General features: G+C 38.8%; 1 protein-coding gene across 2 annotated transcripts; it reads right to left on the bottom strand.

Annotated features, from left to right (window-relative positions):
• Positions 1–6,217: 6,217 nt before the first annotated feature.
• On the bottom strand, positions 6,218–9,905 carry LOC136940893 (serine protease 27-like). 2 transcript variants are annotated; one of them, XM_067233226.1, is made up of 6 exons: positions 9,836–9,905; positions 8,225–8,245; positions 7,725–7,887; positions 7,356–7,624; positions 6,850–6,995; positions 6,218–6,742 (listed from the first exon to the last, which is right to left on the bottom strand). In XM_067233226.1, the coding sequence occupies exons 1-6, from the start codon at positions 9,888–9,890 to the stop codon at positions 6,422–6,424; spliced, it is 975 nt and encodes a 324-aa protein (XP_067089327.1). In that variant the 5' UTR covers positions 9,891–9,905; the 3' UTR covers positions 6,218–6,421. The 2 variants fall into 2 exon arrangements, with proteins under 2 accessions (XP_067089327.1, XP_067089328.1); XM_067233227.1 differs by lacking the exon at positions 8,225–8,245.
• Between the last annotated feature and the right edge of the window lie 7,043 nt (positions 9,906–16,948).

Below are 16,948 nucleotides of genomic sequence, written 5' to 3'. Positions count from 1 at the left end.
GTAAGATGTTCTAGGATGTGTTACACGACCCACCATATAATCCTATTTTTGAGCCAGGAAAAATCCTGGTCTGCAATATGCAGAGCTTTTAAAATTACATTTTACAACTATCTTTTGGGGAAGAAATGACAATTGCATTGGTTACATTGCATCAGACAATGTAAATCAAGAATTTCAAATGTAATTAAAATACTTCAAAGTAAGTATTTAAAGAACCTAGGAAACTACCAACATCTTCGTTCCTCCAGTTTACTGACTAAAGGTCAAGTTGGTTTGTAGGTTAAGTTACCTACCTGATGCACTAACTTCCAGAACATACCTTTCAGGTAGCCAGAAAATGTGCATTGTCATTTCTGAGCACTTTTGATGTTGGTGAGTCATCTTGTCCCATGTGCTTTCTGGAATGGCATCAGTGTTTGCTTATTTTTCCATGTCGTAGCTGTGTTACTGGTTTTGTGAGAGGAAACGTCAGCAGTTTAGCATGTTTCTACTTATGGTTTCAGGTGAGTCATGAAAAAGTTGAGTGCAAATACTCAAATTATATGATACAATCTATGAAAGTAAATTGTGTGTGAGTCAAATATCCATAAACATGCCATTTGTAATCTTACCATTACTTAAACCAAAATTCTATTTCAAATTCACACTTTAAGGAATATGTCTATGCTTTAATTAAATAATTTAACTTTCTAGTTCTCCATGACAGGATTTTTATTTAGTTGTACTGTAAGTACATATGTATGTAGTAATGCTAGAAGGACTCATTTCTCAGAACCTTTTGTGCCTTATGGGTTTCAGTTGGTTCAAATCAAAATGTATTTGTATAGCCCTTTTACATGTATAGAGGTTACTTTTGTATAGAGGATCCTAATCTGGTTATTCCAGTTAACTCTTTCTCCAAAATGAATTCCTTCTGTACTTCAGAGAATAGTCAGTCATATGAATAGTTGACAGAGAACAACATCAAGTACCTTGGCATTTTGTCATGAAGTTGGTTTGTCTTATCTTTGATGGGCGCTATGATCCAAGGATGAAAAAACACAACTGAATCAGTGTGCATATATCTGTGCAAGTACAACTGGTTGAGGGTTAGTGGGTTGTTTGTTAAAATGTATTTGTATTAATATGAGAAATATGTTTTCATGAATATATAATCTGGGTCTAACCAGGTTAGAGGTTAGATCCTTTGATGAATCTTTTACATTAAAACATAACTATTAGTGTATACTCACACAAAAAATGCCACAGCCATCAAAACAAGAACACTCATGAATCAACAACCAACATTTTAAAGTGAGGCTTAATCGGAAAAAAACTTTTGTACATGTGTGGCCTACAAACACAAGCTAAGCTTGGCATGTGACTGACTGCCTAGTCTGCAGCGAGGTGAAGTTAGTTTCATATTCGACATTCGTCTCACATTCGGAAGACGATACTTTGAAGCGTCGAGTTAGGGACCGGGTTAAAATTACCCATACAATTTTGAAAAATGATGACTTTTATAATATTTTTATGGATATTAAAACCAAACTGTCACCAGATTATTATAATAATGTCTGGCCTACTTCAACACCCTTTACTTTTTCAAGTAAAAGTACTTTTTCTTTCAATAAAATTCCAATTAATCGCTAATCTCTGAAAATAGCATGAAATCCTCGCTAATCTCAATATCTTTTTCAAACTTGTGTCAAAAAATCTAAAATATACACCAGATTATTCTAATAATGTCTGGCCTACTTCCACACCCTTTACCTTTTCAATAAAGTTTTTAATAAAATTCCAATTAATCGCTAATCTCTGAAAATAGCATGACATCCTCGCTAATCTCAATATCTTTTTCAAATTTGTGTCAAAAAATCTCAAATATACACCTGATTATTCTAATAATGTCTGGCCTACTTCCACACCCTTTACTTTTTCAATAAAATTGGAAAAGTAAAGGCTGTGGAAGTATACCAGACATTGTTGGAATACTCTGCTGTTTGTTTGCGGTTTTATAGTCATAAAATCATTATAAAAGTCATCATTTTTCAAAATTGTATGGGTAATTTTCACCCGGCCCCTAACTCGACGCTGCAAAGTAGCGTCTTCTGAATGTGAGACGAATGTCGAATGTCAAATATGAAACTAACTTCACCTCGGTCTAGTATGCTCTGACCTGGTGCCTGTAGCCTCGGGAAGGAGCAGCTCTGAGGTCTTGGGGTGGTGCAAGGACTGGGGTCTATTTCCATCTGATCCTGTTTGCTCAGCTTTTTGAAGAAGTCTGCTATCTTACCCTTTCTTTTAATGTTTGAATTGAACCCTAAGCAAAAATAACATGTAGGCCTATACATCCAATTACCCACATTTGAGTCCAATCTCAAACATATCCCCATTATTATCTTCAATCAACTACCAGCCTTTAAGTTACTAGATCATGGCTAGCCCTACTCTGAAATACGTATTTCAAACAGGCATTATACAATAGCAAACAGGGTAGCTATCTGACTGCAGTGTTCATCTTTTGTAACGTAAATACATTTAGTAATTTAGCAGACGCGCTTATCCAGAGCGACTTAGATTGATAAGGCATCTCATCAAGGAATCTTAGCTGTTAAATAGTGTAGCGACCCACACAGAAAGACGTGTTGTTTACCGGTAGTGTTCGCAGGGTCCGACATGCCAATCAACCTGCTGTCTGCCAATCACGGGAATGCCCAGAATGTTCGGATGCCAAGGACTCCCATTGACATTCATTCACTTATTTAACTATTATAAGTCCATCTAATGGCAATTCAGTATGCATAAGCCACTTTATCTCAGTATCCGATTGCACTATGTTGACCATTCACGCAGCTCATTATTCTTATTTTTATATATATTATTTTATATTAAAATTGTTGTATTCTTAGATTGTTTAGTTCTTCTTCTTTTGTACTTTTACTTAATCTAAGATCTGTATATGTTTAGTGTTTTGCACCTCCCTGCCACAGTAAATTCCGTGTTTGTATAACATACATGGCGAATATACCGAATTCTGATTCTGATTCTGTTTGTGTACTTGCACACATTTTGGATCATTTACATACCTACATATACATACTGCATGCATACATACATTTTACACACATACATTTACTTACATCCATACACACACAGCATATTTTCAACACTGTTTTTTTTTTTATTACCTCAAAGATGTTGTGTACCGCAGTGTGTATCACCGCACCATTACAGCTTGTAGCCATTTACAGTGTTTTAATAAATTGGACTTAGTTTTTCCACTGAGTTGTCAATGTGATGTGATTTACTGTACATATTAGATGACCCAGGTGGTACACAGCAAGTTGTATTTTAGTAGCTATGGATGTTTAGCACTGTCTTGAATTAATAAGTGAAGATGTTGGTCTATAGCCATGTGCTTTTTAAAATAAATGTAGGTAAAATGGGGGGGGGGGGTTGAATTACAAATCAGTAAGTAATTTAAACATATAAAGTATACCAAACTCAATAGTGTCCGATTAACCTATGAAAGTTAGGTCAACTTAACATAAAAAAGTTATGTTGGTATAACTGATGATAATTGAATATCCTAAACATTAAAGAAAAGCATTAATTTAACATAAAGAAATCATGTTAGTTTAGCAAATGATAATCTAATATACTTAACATAACATAAATATTTAAAATGAATATAAAAAAGTCATGTTGGTTTAACAAATAATAATTTAATGTATAGAACATGAATATAGCATTTTGTGTTAACATAACTTTAATATGTGCAACCGATGTCCATTTAATTTTTTATGTAAATCCAACAGACTTTTTCTTTCAGTGTTACACGGAACACCAAACACAAAAAATGCTGAAAATGCCGCCCCTCTCTTCATGGCGCCCCGGGCGGCTGCCAGTGCCTAAAACCGCCCCTGATTGTTCCCGTATCAAGTGCGGCATATATTTCAGTTCGGGTTCAAATCCGATTTACAAACACAAAGCTCCCATTCTGGTGGGGTGCGGGTTATAGAAAATGCGGCTTTTTTCCCGAAAAATACGATAATAGTAAGGTGAGAAGTGAAGATCAAAACTGATCCCAGCATCAGTATGCTGGACAGTTGTAAAGCAGTATTTCTTTACAGGTAAGACAACAGCAAGGCTGTTTTAAAAGTAGGGTTGGGTATCCAGAACCGGTTCCGTTTTAGAACCGGTTCCAAATTTTGCAAGAACATCGGTCCTAACTTTAAGAATCATGCCTTACGAGTATCCTTGCCATCTCTTGGTGGTATTTTTCCGTAGATAAAATTGCTCATTTGCAAGAGGTTTCTTCCGCACCATCGGTGATACTCCCCCGGTTGAGCCTATCACGTGGATACAGGCTGACTGGTTGAATTTCAAGCTCTAATTTAAAGCCCAAAAAGTTTGTTCTAGCCTATTGCCTCTCCACTGAATGACCGGCCGACAAAATGAAACGTGGGGGCCAAAAACCCAACCCTAGTAAAACGTCTACCAATAGTTAATTGATAGGTTGTCTCAATGTGTGTTGATACCTTAAGAATTTAATTCCCGGGAAGTGCTCAAATTGTCAGTAACAATTTGAATGAAAAGCCAAATAATTACAACAAAACTACTCGCAGGTTAGTGAATAATGTTTTAATACAGATGAAACAATCATATTTTATCATTAGTGTGTAGATGTATTAATTTAATAAGAAAATGATCTAATTGTGATTATAACCCAAATGAAATGTTATACTTGGTTAACTATCCATCCATCCATCATCTTCCGCTTGTCCGGAGGTCGGGTCGCGGGGGCAGCAACCTAAGCAGGGAGGCCCAGACTTTCCTCTCCCCGGCCACTTCCACCAGCTCTTCCTGGGGGACCCCGAGGCGTTCCCAGGCCAGCCGAGAGACCTAGTCCCTCCAGCGTGTCCTGGGTCTTCCCCGGGGCAGCGGTTCTACTCTGAGCCCCTCCCGGATGGCCGAGCTTCTCACCCTATCTCTAAGGGAGAGCCCGGACACCCTGCGGAGAAAACTCATTTCGGCCGCTTGTATTCGCGATCTCGTTCTTTCGGTCACTACCCACTTGGTTAACTACATTTCAGAAATACATTTAACACCTTTCTGATTAAATTATTATGTTTAGTCAGCATAGCTTGTTTTAATTTATTAAAATTATGTTAATTAAAATGTTGAAATGGCAATACAGAAACACAATTGTTATAGTGATTTGAATCAGTGTAAAATCGTTTTTATAACTGTATATCTTTCATTATGTGCTAACCATACATGCAAGGAAATGTTTTTAAAACTTGCTTGTAAAATGATCTATTCTGTATGTCCCACCAATAGCCAGTGATGACATTTGTTATTTCCCTTAAATTTGCATCCTATCGTTTGTTGAGTAGGCTACGTGTGTCTGAAAGGTCCAATGACATGCTCAAGGAAACTTTAGATTGATATAAACACAGTGCAATCCAGCCATTGACTTCATACATTGCTGGGGATAAAAGTGTCTGCTAAATTAATTTATGATGTAAACATAACATTTGTGAAACTGCAGGTGCAATATCTAAGCCATGAAATCTCAGAAATGACTTTTACAGTAAAACTCTTTCATAATAAAATAATAAATCATCTAAACAAAAAATCAGAAAACTGGAAATCCTTCATAAAGACAACCACAACTCTCTTCGATTATGGAATACGTATATGTGCAGTATATCCCTGATAAGAAATAGCTTGAGTATACCATAATCTTCTAGAGAGATTCAGTACACTTTAGTTGTGGCTGCAGATGAGGTAGACCCTCAAAAGAGCAACATGGTGAATGCAGTGCCGATTACTATGACACAGGTTGGTTTTAGTGCTGCTAGTCATTCAAATCTGTGAAATACATTAAAAAAAATTGAAAGAATACATAATCTTTGACTATATGTACTGTGAAAAAAATGACAAACTGAATCTGACAAAGCTTATTCCAATTTAACTGCATTGCTTGACTAGAAACATTTTCTTGTAAGAAAATATTTGTCCGGGGAGTCAGGTGGCTGAGCGGTGAGGGAATCGGGCTAGTAATCCGAAGGTTGCCAGTTTGATTCCCGGTCATGCCAACTGACATTGTGTCCTTGGGCAAGGCACTTCACCCTACTCGTGAGAATGTCCCTGTACTTACTGTCCTGTACTTACTGTAAGTCGCTCTGGATAAGAGCGTCTGCTAAATGACTAAATGTAAATGTAATTTGTGGAATCCTATCATTGCTTAAATACATCAGCCCTTTATAATAAAAAAATAACAATTCCTGAGTATGTTTTCTGTGTCACTGACAAAATGTCCTGAATGATTTAGGGCAAAATAGGTTGTAAACATTCATGACTGAAAGCAAACTTCCTAGAAACATGTAATGGAATTCTAAACTTTTGTGGCAGTGTTCTGGTTCATCAAACCTTATTTGAGGAAAAACAAGACACCGTTGAGGGACAAGAGAAGGAGAGAAGAGAAGGAGGCCTGAGCTGGGGAAGCTCCATTGTTGGCTGGTGGTAAGTCAGTGCAGGTGGTACTTAGGTCAGAGTCAGTTCCACTAGAGCTGAAAGTAACAAATCCTGGCTGGCTGCTGGTGATTATGCTGTTGATCCATGTCTGGTACTTGGATACTCTGGCATAGACTCCTGGGAATTTGGCCAGAGCACAGCCTTTGCCAAAACTCACCACTCCAGACTGGATCCAGCGACCATCCTGTTTGCTGACCAAGGGACCCCCCGAGTCACCCTGGAGAGGGTTTAACAATGTCAGGGATTATCATTTTTTAAGCAATATAAAAATTTATGTTTATTAATGATCAATTATCAAAAGAGTTACATTAAGTAGCATATTACCTGACAGGAGTCCTTTCCTCCAGCTGTTAAACCAGCACACAACATGTTGTCTGTGATAGAGCCCACTCCATAGTTACAGTTGCACTGTCTGTTCCCCACTATAGGCACATCTACTTCCTGGAGATTCCTAGGGGAGGGGAGGCTTACTGCGGAAACAGACTTCATTTAATCAGTATTAAATGTATCAGAAACTTTAAGATTCATAATTGTAAGTTCAAATTTTTGTTCCTTTCCCTGTATATCAGTAAAACTAATGTTTTAGTCTTCCTAGAATTGTATACTACACTATATGCCTACAAAAATATTGACTTAATTTATATGTTGGACTTTCACTTAAGAAAATTAGCTAAATCTGTCAAACTCATGTGACTAGTAATACTGTAGTAAATGTACATTTCCAGTCAATGGAAACGTATTCAAGGTATTGATTATCTTTATTTGGAGATCTTTAATCTAGGTCTGTAATACAGTTGTCTAGTATTTTAAGATACCTCATGAGTGCTCACCATCTGAATTAATAGTCCCCCAACCAGTGACCCAGCTGACAATGCCTGCATTGTAGGTGCTGCCAGGTGCTGCTAAGCAGACAGGCTGGATATAGTTGGTAAAAGTCACAGCAGAGGACAGCTTCAGCAGACACATATCATTGTCGCTGGTCCTGTCATCATAGTTGGGATTGCAGATGATCTCTGCTACTGAGCTGGACACCTGGTTTTGATTGGGTTGATCCAGGCTCTTAGCTCCCAAGATGACCTGCAGATTTGATGGGTTGGTGCTGGGGGAGGGGTGGGTAGTTGTTAAGTATATCACAAATAAATGTAGAAAATGTTTTGGTTAAACACAAAATGGTACTGTAGATTTGTATGAATCCTTACTTGGGGAAACAGTGAGCAGCAGTCAGAACCCACTGGTTGTTGATGAGAGATCCTCCACAAAAATGGAAGGCTGATCGTTGTAGACTCACCTGCCAGGGCCAGCCTCCCACTGGGGCATCCTGACCACCCACAATCTTGGAGTTGAGTGCAGCCTGGCCACACACTGACAGCAAAAGGGTGTTGTGTTATTATCCTTATGTAGCCTAAGTATTATAATATTTTCAAGAGAATACACAAGATTTACTAAAAAAAAATCTTTTTTTTGCGGTGGACAGTATGCATCTTCCTTTGCTGTCATTTATAAAGTATGTCAGCCTTGAAGCCTTGCTTTTAAGACCCTCGCCCTACATTCTAGGGCTCAGCCAATGCATGGTCAACATACACCAGTTCTATTGAAATGACCTTTATGTAGACCGTGATCCATTGTTCATCCATTGTCCAAGTATTGTGAATATGATTAAGACCGTAGAAATGAAAAGATTGATTGAAAATAAACTTACCATTCAACTGAGAGTAACACCCTGAAAAAGGCATAACACCAGGTATTTAGTTTAGATTTATCTTCACATGAATGTCAGAAACGCTCCTGCTAGGTTAAGAACATACAGTTGTAACAGTTGGCAAGGACCTTGAGATCCTTCTCTATGTCCTTCCTTTACTCTCTCTGCCTGTCAACAAATTAAATTGTATTTGCTTCAGTCCCGCAAAATCAGATCTTATCTCTGAGTAAGCCTATAATGACGCTGGAATGTTGTAACACCTCTATTGTTCTCTATTGCCTCTATTGTTCTCTAAAATTCTGTTTTCTTAAAGCGCTAGACAACATGTAGTCTTCGAAGTGGCTGATGAGTCCATATCTCACATGCAAATCAGCGGTCTATGCAAAATATACAGCTCTGGAAAAAGCTGGAGACCACTGTAACTTTGTCTGTCATTTTTTCAAAAGTTGAGAAGGACAATTTTTTGTGAGGAACTGAAGGGTAAAATGTAAGAGGCCAATGCATATTTTACCCTTCTGTTCATCACCAGAACAATTGTATGAAATAAAAACATGCGCTGGTTTTGATTTTTCCGGAGCTGTACTTCAAAATTCACGCATCCAGGGATACAAAACAGACATGTAAGATGCTACCGCCAACAAGTATTTTTACAATTTACCATTGAAAAGAATGTCATTCAACACTTTACTATGGCCAGATACATTTGTCACATATTATTGTTTACCAATGAAAATTCTAGAATTAATTGGGTGGTTGGAAATACTTTTTATACATGTAACTCTATTTATTCTTTTTTTAGTTTATAGTGATTCCTATTAAAAACTCAGATATCAGTCCCCAAAACAAACTTTTAATAATAATAATAATTTCAACCTGATTGTGTGGGTTTTGGTTTTTCACTGTCTAGTATTTCGTTTCTAGGTTCTGTGTTCTGGCTGTCATTTGGTTGTTTAGCGATGTACTGAGCCTACAGATATTTGAATATTTAGATTGTGTATAGACCTTTGCCCTGTATTTTTGACATCGAATATTGCCTAGCCCTTTGGATTCATTTTTTCCTTGTGGATTAGCGACCTGTTTCTGTTTGTCTATGATTCTTGCCTTGTCCTTTTGGGAAAAATAAAACACATCACTGTGTACTCTCTGCGTATGGGTCCTCTTCCCTATCTGGGATCTACCTGGGATCGTGACACTCATCAAGCACATTGTGAAACAATTCAAAGTATTTGTTTAATGTCTAAATGGCCTACATATACCATTGTAAAACTGTAATGATAAAGTTTTCAGTTATATCACTTCAAAGTCAAAGTCTCTTTATTGTCAAATGCACCGAATAAGATGCATCATTCTGAACAACGAAATTCTTGTGACATTGCACGCAACATCTACTTAGTTAAAATATAAAAAAAACAAAAATAACCGAAAAATATAAAATATACATAACTACAAAATATACATAAGGGAAATGGGAATATGGACAGACCTTAAGTATTATAAGTATTGTGCTTGTTGTGCCAATAAATGGATACATATGAGTATTCATGTGATCAGTAAATCAGTGTTGCTGGTTTAAGTACTTTAGTACCACATTAGAATAAAAGGAGAACTTACCTTTTGCCAGGAAGGCAACCAACAGAGTCCAGCATAGTGCTTTGCAGACTGCCATGTTTCAGTTTGTAAATTGTTAAAGATATGCGGTCCTTTTAAACAAAACTTTTCCACTCCTCCCTCTATACACAAACCTCTTCCTCTTTGCGGGCTCACCTGTCAGAGAAACCTGAAATACCTGTTTCCTCTACACATTTTTATAAAACTCTAAACTCTCTCAAACCATAACCTTGGTTGATCTTGTGGATATGTCTTGTGGATGTGTCTTACACTGTGGGAAAATTTCCCACGATGTACTGAACTCATATCCATGTTAATCAATCCCAATCTTTGTACTGCAATCATGTAACACCTTCACTGCTTGTAGAGCACATCTCTTAAACTGTATTGCCTATGTTTTCCCCTGCATCTGGGCTTATAACCCATACACCTGGTAGGTTCATCACTTGGTTATGGTTTAATTATGCATTTCCTGTGGCCATATACCTAGTTTCTGTTGTGTTCCACTCTGTATTAACATCTGTGTTGTCACATATCCTATCCTTATCTGTCTCTTTCAACAGAAGAGACTTTGAAAACATATAGACTTTGAAAACTATACTGCCTCACGCTACGGCTACACCAAGCGCGGAAATTCTGACGCGCGGAAAAAGAACGTTCACGGAGCGGATCTTTTATTTCGCCGGCTACACTGGACGCGTCAAAGATTTACATTTAAGATGAATCCGTTATCTGTTTTTCTGTGTTTGTTTACCAGACTCTATGTAAAAAGGGCCACGCAAACCTTGCGGAAAATAATAAAAATAGAAGCCAGTCTATTTACATGGGAGTCAGGTGGCTGAGTGGTGAGGGAATCGGGCTAGTAATCCGAAGGTTGCCAGTTCGATTCCCGGTCATGCAAACTGACGCTGTGTCCTTGAGCAAGACACTTCACCCTACTTGCCTCGGGGGAATGTCCCTGTACTTACTGTAAGTCGCTCTGGATAAGAGCGTCTGCTAAATGTAAATTTATACATTTTCCGCACGGAAATTTCCGCACGGAAATTTCGTTTTCGCGTCTGGTGTAGCCACTCTCATTGCTTACAATGTATTAGAACTCTGCTGAGTCCACACTGCGTCCGCAAGGCAAAATTTCCGTGCTTGGTGTAGCCACGGCGTCATTATTCTTGTCGGTTGTTTCTTATCTCCCCTCTCACAATTGACAAGTGTAGAAATATCATAACATGACTAATGCCACACTGTTGGTGGAAACACACAACGCATACTCCTAAACCCAACACAACTTTCTCATCTGGTACTATTTTTCATGGAGACAAATCCATAATGAATGAGACAATCAATTGACATTGCAGTTGCCAGTTGCAGTTGCCATTGCTGTGAGTTGCAGCTGTCTCAGCACCTCTTCCTCGTTTTTTTGCTGTTTTCTCGACTTTTACTTGACTTTGTTTTTGTTCTGTTGTGGTGGGTTTGTTTGTGTTGGGATGGTGTGCTTATCTACCTGCACGAATGTTTTTTTCGTGGTCTCGCTTGGCCGGTTGGACGTGTTTTTTTGGGGCCAGCCGGAGCAGCGGACACTACCGGCATTATTTGATTTGATTGGATGAGTTGTTTGCCATGACGTGGCGAGGGACTGCTAAACTGCGGAGCTTCGAAAGCCGATCCGCGGGTGCAGAGCTGGAGCAAAGCTGAATCAAGGGCGTTTGGTCTCAGCTTTGGTAGGGACACTTGTTTGTTCAGATTTTTTTGTTGATATGTAGGTAATTGGTTCAGGTTTTATGGAGCTGTACTAGGCCTACATCATCTGTACTGAACTTCTGAGCAATGAAATCATATATGATGCATACATTTGGGCATACCAATTTATAGCACCTTTTTAATATCTACAAGTCTAAGTGTGAATGATAACATTCATGAGTAACATTGTCTAAACATCCCTTAAAAAACTGCAATTTAATGCAATCTTTACCAAAATGGACAATTCAACTTCTCACCTGAACCCCTGATGCTGATTCATCACCAACCTGCTCTACATCTGTAGCTTCAGGGTGCTGTTTTTCCTGCACAGTATTTTATCAATTTAATACAGACACTAACCATGCTTATTTGACTGCTGACATTTGTCGAGATGACAGGGATAGGCATATTACTATCCAAGGGATCATATAGGGCTACTTATTATCAGTTAACTCAAGCTAATATAGCTTTGAGCTGCTATACGACGTTGCCACGACGTTGCCAGAAGGTAACGTCGCGGGTTACCAACTGAGCACTTACTGGCAACGTTGCCGCAACGTCATGTGTTAGCTGGGTAGCCTGCTGGTACTAGGCTAAACTAGCACGGTCCCATTATGTGGGTAGGTTAGCTTTATCATTCTGGCTTCAACAAGAACACACTGATCGAAAGATTGCAGACGATAGGGATAGATTTAATACAGGCAAAAGTTACATGCTCTACTACACTAATAACTTTCAAAACATGTTTCCATTGTACAATGGGTGGCGATGTAAGGATAGCAGGTTTGCACTATGTGTGTAGTTTTCCTACTAGCTAACTAACAACGACCTTCTTTATAGCTACTTACTCTCTGGGTGGTGAAAAAACTTCTGATATCTCTTTTATTTTTAGGTGACATTTTCCTATCTGTAAACCACAAAAGGGTCAAAAATATCAATGCTGAGACCAAACGAAATACTAATATGAGGCTTTCCTGGCGTACTGCCAGATCTCTTTCTGCAAGTCACGATTCATGAAGTATTTCTGACTGCCACTTCAGCCAATTAACTTAAATGACATCTTGTCTCGCAGGCTCGAGGGCGCATTGGTTAACTTGGAAATGTATTTATCACTTTTCTCGGCGACGAACATAGTATAGATAATAATACGAATGAGTTTTGCAAATAGATATTTTTTTCGAAAATTAACAAAATATTGGTGGGGACGATTGTGTCTTTCCCAAACTTTGGTCGTGACTAGTCCCTATGGTCTCTATGCAAACCTACGCCCTTGGAAGGGATACACCAAGGCTGGACAAACTGGTCAGGAAGGCGGTGACTGTTGTGAAGATACAGATGCGGGGCAAGCTCTTGGCCATTGTGGGCGGTGTCGGTCATCACCTCCGCCGTGTCCTGGCAGGACAGTCCAGCAGCCTCCGTAGCGGGCAGCTCAGCACCCTATTCTACGTTTTTATCTTATCTACTCTGTACATGGCCTTGTTGTGTGGTCTGTTTGTATTGTATCGTGTTGTCTGTACATATTGTCTGTGGTTGTTAGTATGAGAGCTGTGAGAGATACCTGAATTTCCCCACGGGATTAATAAAGTATCTATCTATCTATCTATCTAGCGACATGTGAATGCATAACACATAAGTGCTATTTCAGGCACCTCCATTTCTACAATTATTTATGGTAATTGTTTGGCCAATATTTCAGATGCAGTGTGTTTGGAGGCAAAATATTATTTGATGATTGAAAATACAAAATGCAGAAGCTGTGTCTGACTGAAAACAAAGACCACACGTCACAATGGGATGAGTGGCTTAGTACTATACGTCAGCATTGTAGCCATTACACCATCTCGTGCCAAAGCTTTTTAGAAAGCTTCAATTATAGAAGGATTAAACATACAGAAACACCTAGTGTAGCAGCATTCCTGTGTGGTAGGTGCGTCCGCAGACCTTTACCCTAGTGTCACATCGCCTTGAGTTAGATCAGTTTCATAATACACAAAGAAATGTCACGCAATTCACAAATGTATTTTGTGATTCACAAATAAATGTCACGCTATTCACAAATGTATTTTGTGATTCACAAATAAATGACTCCATTACATTTATTTGCAACCTGACGATCACGAGTTTCAAATCAGATGAACACGAGTTACAAATCCCTGCATTTGAGTGTGGATTTTTTTTAACTTTCCCGACGCACTTAGATTCACAAATGCATTTTCTCTAAAAGATTTTCTCTGCAGCCTATCAGATGTCTCTTCCAATGTTATCCAATCACATTAATGGGTCTATGTGGACTACAACAACCCTGGTAACAACAATCGTCTGGTATCTGCCCACCAAATGTAAGTGAAATAGCTTGTTGATCTTATTACAATTTTTCTCAGTCGCTTTGGTGCATTTCTCACATCACTATTTACATTTGCACAACAGTTAATGCAGTTCTCAAAACAATTAGTACAAACTGCAAAACCTAGGCTAGTTGATAACCTGCAAAAGCGTGTCACTTGCTCAAAATGGATAACTAATTCCTCAAAAGCAATTATTCATGTCAATGAAAGTGTCAGTGTCATCAAGATGAAAAGTCCCGACAACAGATATCGGGACTTCCAAATGGCTTTGGGGAATTTGTAGAAAAGCCATTTGGCTTTGTCATGTTTTCATTATGACAGTTTACTCTGTAAATGTTTTCCAATGCAAAAAAGTCAGATCTTGGTGACACTACCTGAAAATGCTCAAGACAGCACTATATACTATTTGCACAGCCATTTGAAGTAAAGTTACACATTAGACACTGAATATGTATGTTTCAGATTTTTACTGCATATGCTCTTTGCAATTCTAATTTGTTCACAGCATTGTGCAAACGAAAAAAAACACCCTTATTTATAACAAATATAAACTCCCTTTGGAAAAAAAAGATTTAAAAAAACTTTGTAAAATTTGCTTGACAGATTTTGACAACTAGTTCAACATTTTTGTATATAATGACTCGAACAATGAAATGAGGACTATTAGTTTTATATGGAATGACTATTCAGCATTCACAAGTATAGTTAATTTTGACTGACATGACATAAGCAAATGATAATGTTATAAAACAGCAGAGTTGTATGAAAGCAATTGATGCATGTCCAAAACCACTTGCAATTTGTTGGAAGGAATGAGAAACTGCTACTATGATGTGCACAAATGACTAAATGTTGTGGAGGTTGAACTAACTGTTGTGCAAATGTAAATAGTGGTGTGAGAAATGCACCAAAGCGACTGAGAAAAACTGTAAGCCGATTATCATACATGATTGAATATTCTTGAGAATGGCAGGATCCATGTTTAGGAATTTTAAGTGTTTCCTAGGCTAATGTTTAGCAAGCTAGCTAGTCAATGTCTAACATAACCTTGGCCTTGCTAACATGGATACGCTTGCTGCATAGTTTGCTGTCTTATAGTCGTATGATAATCGGTTCAATTAACAAGCTTTATACCATGGTCTGGGTGAATACTCGATTCTGATTGGCTGCAGGGGTGTCCATTTTCAGGGGCCTAGTCTTAGACATAAATGTAACTTTAAGTCTGACTTGCCATAGACACTTCAATTTACCTGTTTTAAAAGCTTCAAGATTCTGTAAAGTAAATTCCATGTTTTGCTTCTAAGTACGTGTGAAATGAGTTCCTGAAAGCATGTGCAAAGCGCTAATACTTTGTCGCACTGAAATGTGGAGTTAGACCGAAGAACAGTTTCGCTTCCGTTTTCAGATCAGGTTTTAATGGGCAAAAAATACTGTACTGTTATTGTAGCTTACATCAGCTAGCTAGCTAGCTTCATGATGTCTCCCACCACCAACTGCACCTTCCCTGGATGCAAGAACTCCAGCTGCGCTGCAACGCCATTTAAGTTCCCTGTTGATAAAGGAAAAATAGGTGGATAGATTTTGTGAAGAGCCACGCTCATGGAAAGCTTCGGACAAACTCCAACAGCCGCCTCTGCGCCACTGACCATTTCACGGCGGACAGTTTTAACATGGAACAGAGACAGACGGGGTTCACCAACACACGGCTTCTCTTGCAGCGCGAAGCCGTACCGAGCATCGCCCCCCCCCCCCCCCCCCCCGGCCGTTCATCCTCCGGTCGCACCTGGACCATCCACCGCCGCCAGCAGTTCATCACTCAGTTCTGTGTGCTTGTTATAATTATACTAGATAACTTTTCCAGAGGTATCTCTGCTATAATTAGTGCAAACCGCTAACTTGATATTAGGCTCCCAGGTAGCCAGCCGAATCGGGCCGATTGCGTGTCGGCGTAAGTGTGGTCTGGCATCGGATCGCCTAAATTGAGCCGGCTCTGGCCCAGAATAGGTTGCCAGATTTGGCTAGGTTTTGGATGTGCGGACATGGGCCGATTGCGGCCGAGAACTGGCATATTTTGACCAAATTATGGAGTTATCTGGACCAGTTTATTTGAGTGTTGGGAGTTGTGGGTTAAGCTTGTTCTGTTCTGTAGGGCCTATTTCCAAAAAAATAAAAATAAGGATCATTTTTGTGTGTATCGTATTCTTGATATACGTATCATGTATCATATGTTGCACAAAATTTGAAAAACAACACAATTTGAATTGGCCGCGGGAATATAGGCTACTCGCGCACCCATCCAGCGCCTGTGTGTGAGAGGCGCTCATCTACTCGCGCACCCATCCAGCGCCTGTGTGTGAGAGGCGCTCACATTTTTCAACTGTCATTCTGTTAACGGTCATTAGAGGGAGCAGTTCGTTGTCAGGTAAGGCCATTTAAATAGAAAAATACACTATATTCGGGATATTTAATACTACAATAATAATGTGTTGCTAAGTCTATCTTACGTTAAATAAAGTTTATGATATTTAGCTTACTAGTAATAGTAAGCTAGCCTACTAGTCTAATGATGTGTTGCAGCTAGCTAGCTACAATGTGTCAGGTTTGGATTGACTTGTTACAGTAGCCTACCACCATCCTCTAATAGAGAGATATCAATAGTTACTTTGCTTCATTTTGAGATGCATCTTTTTAGTCGATATATGTCTAACATGTTACAGAAGCGGGTGAAAACTCGATAGCCACTTGTACACTTTAACACAAGAAACGTTCAATACTCATTCAAGTAAGCGGATCGTCCGCTTATTTGAGTGAGTATTGAAGAAAGCAGCGGATGAAAACGATCTGTATTCGTTGTATAATGTGTTGGTAGCCATAATCGCCTCTGACTTGATGCTGGTTACAAAACTGCTCGAGAACGTCCTCTCGAGCAGGAGATTCGCGCTCAAGTCAGAGGCGCCCACTTTAAAAGGTAATTTATGTTCACATCAGAAGGAGTAGCCTATGGAAGATTATTCCTGTCAAAATGAAACAATAAATG

The sequence above is a fragment of the Osmerus mordax genome, chromosome 3 (assembly GCF_038355195.1).
Source record: "Osmerus mordax isolate fOsmMor3 chromosome 3, fOsmMor3.pri, whole genome shotgun sequence".
NCBI classification, from domain to species: Eukaryota; Metazoa; Chordata; class Actinopteri; order Osmeriformes; family Osmeridae; genus Osmerus; species Osmerus mordax.
This window is presented reverse-complemented; position numbering and strand designations above follow the sequence as displayed.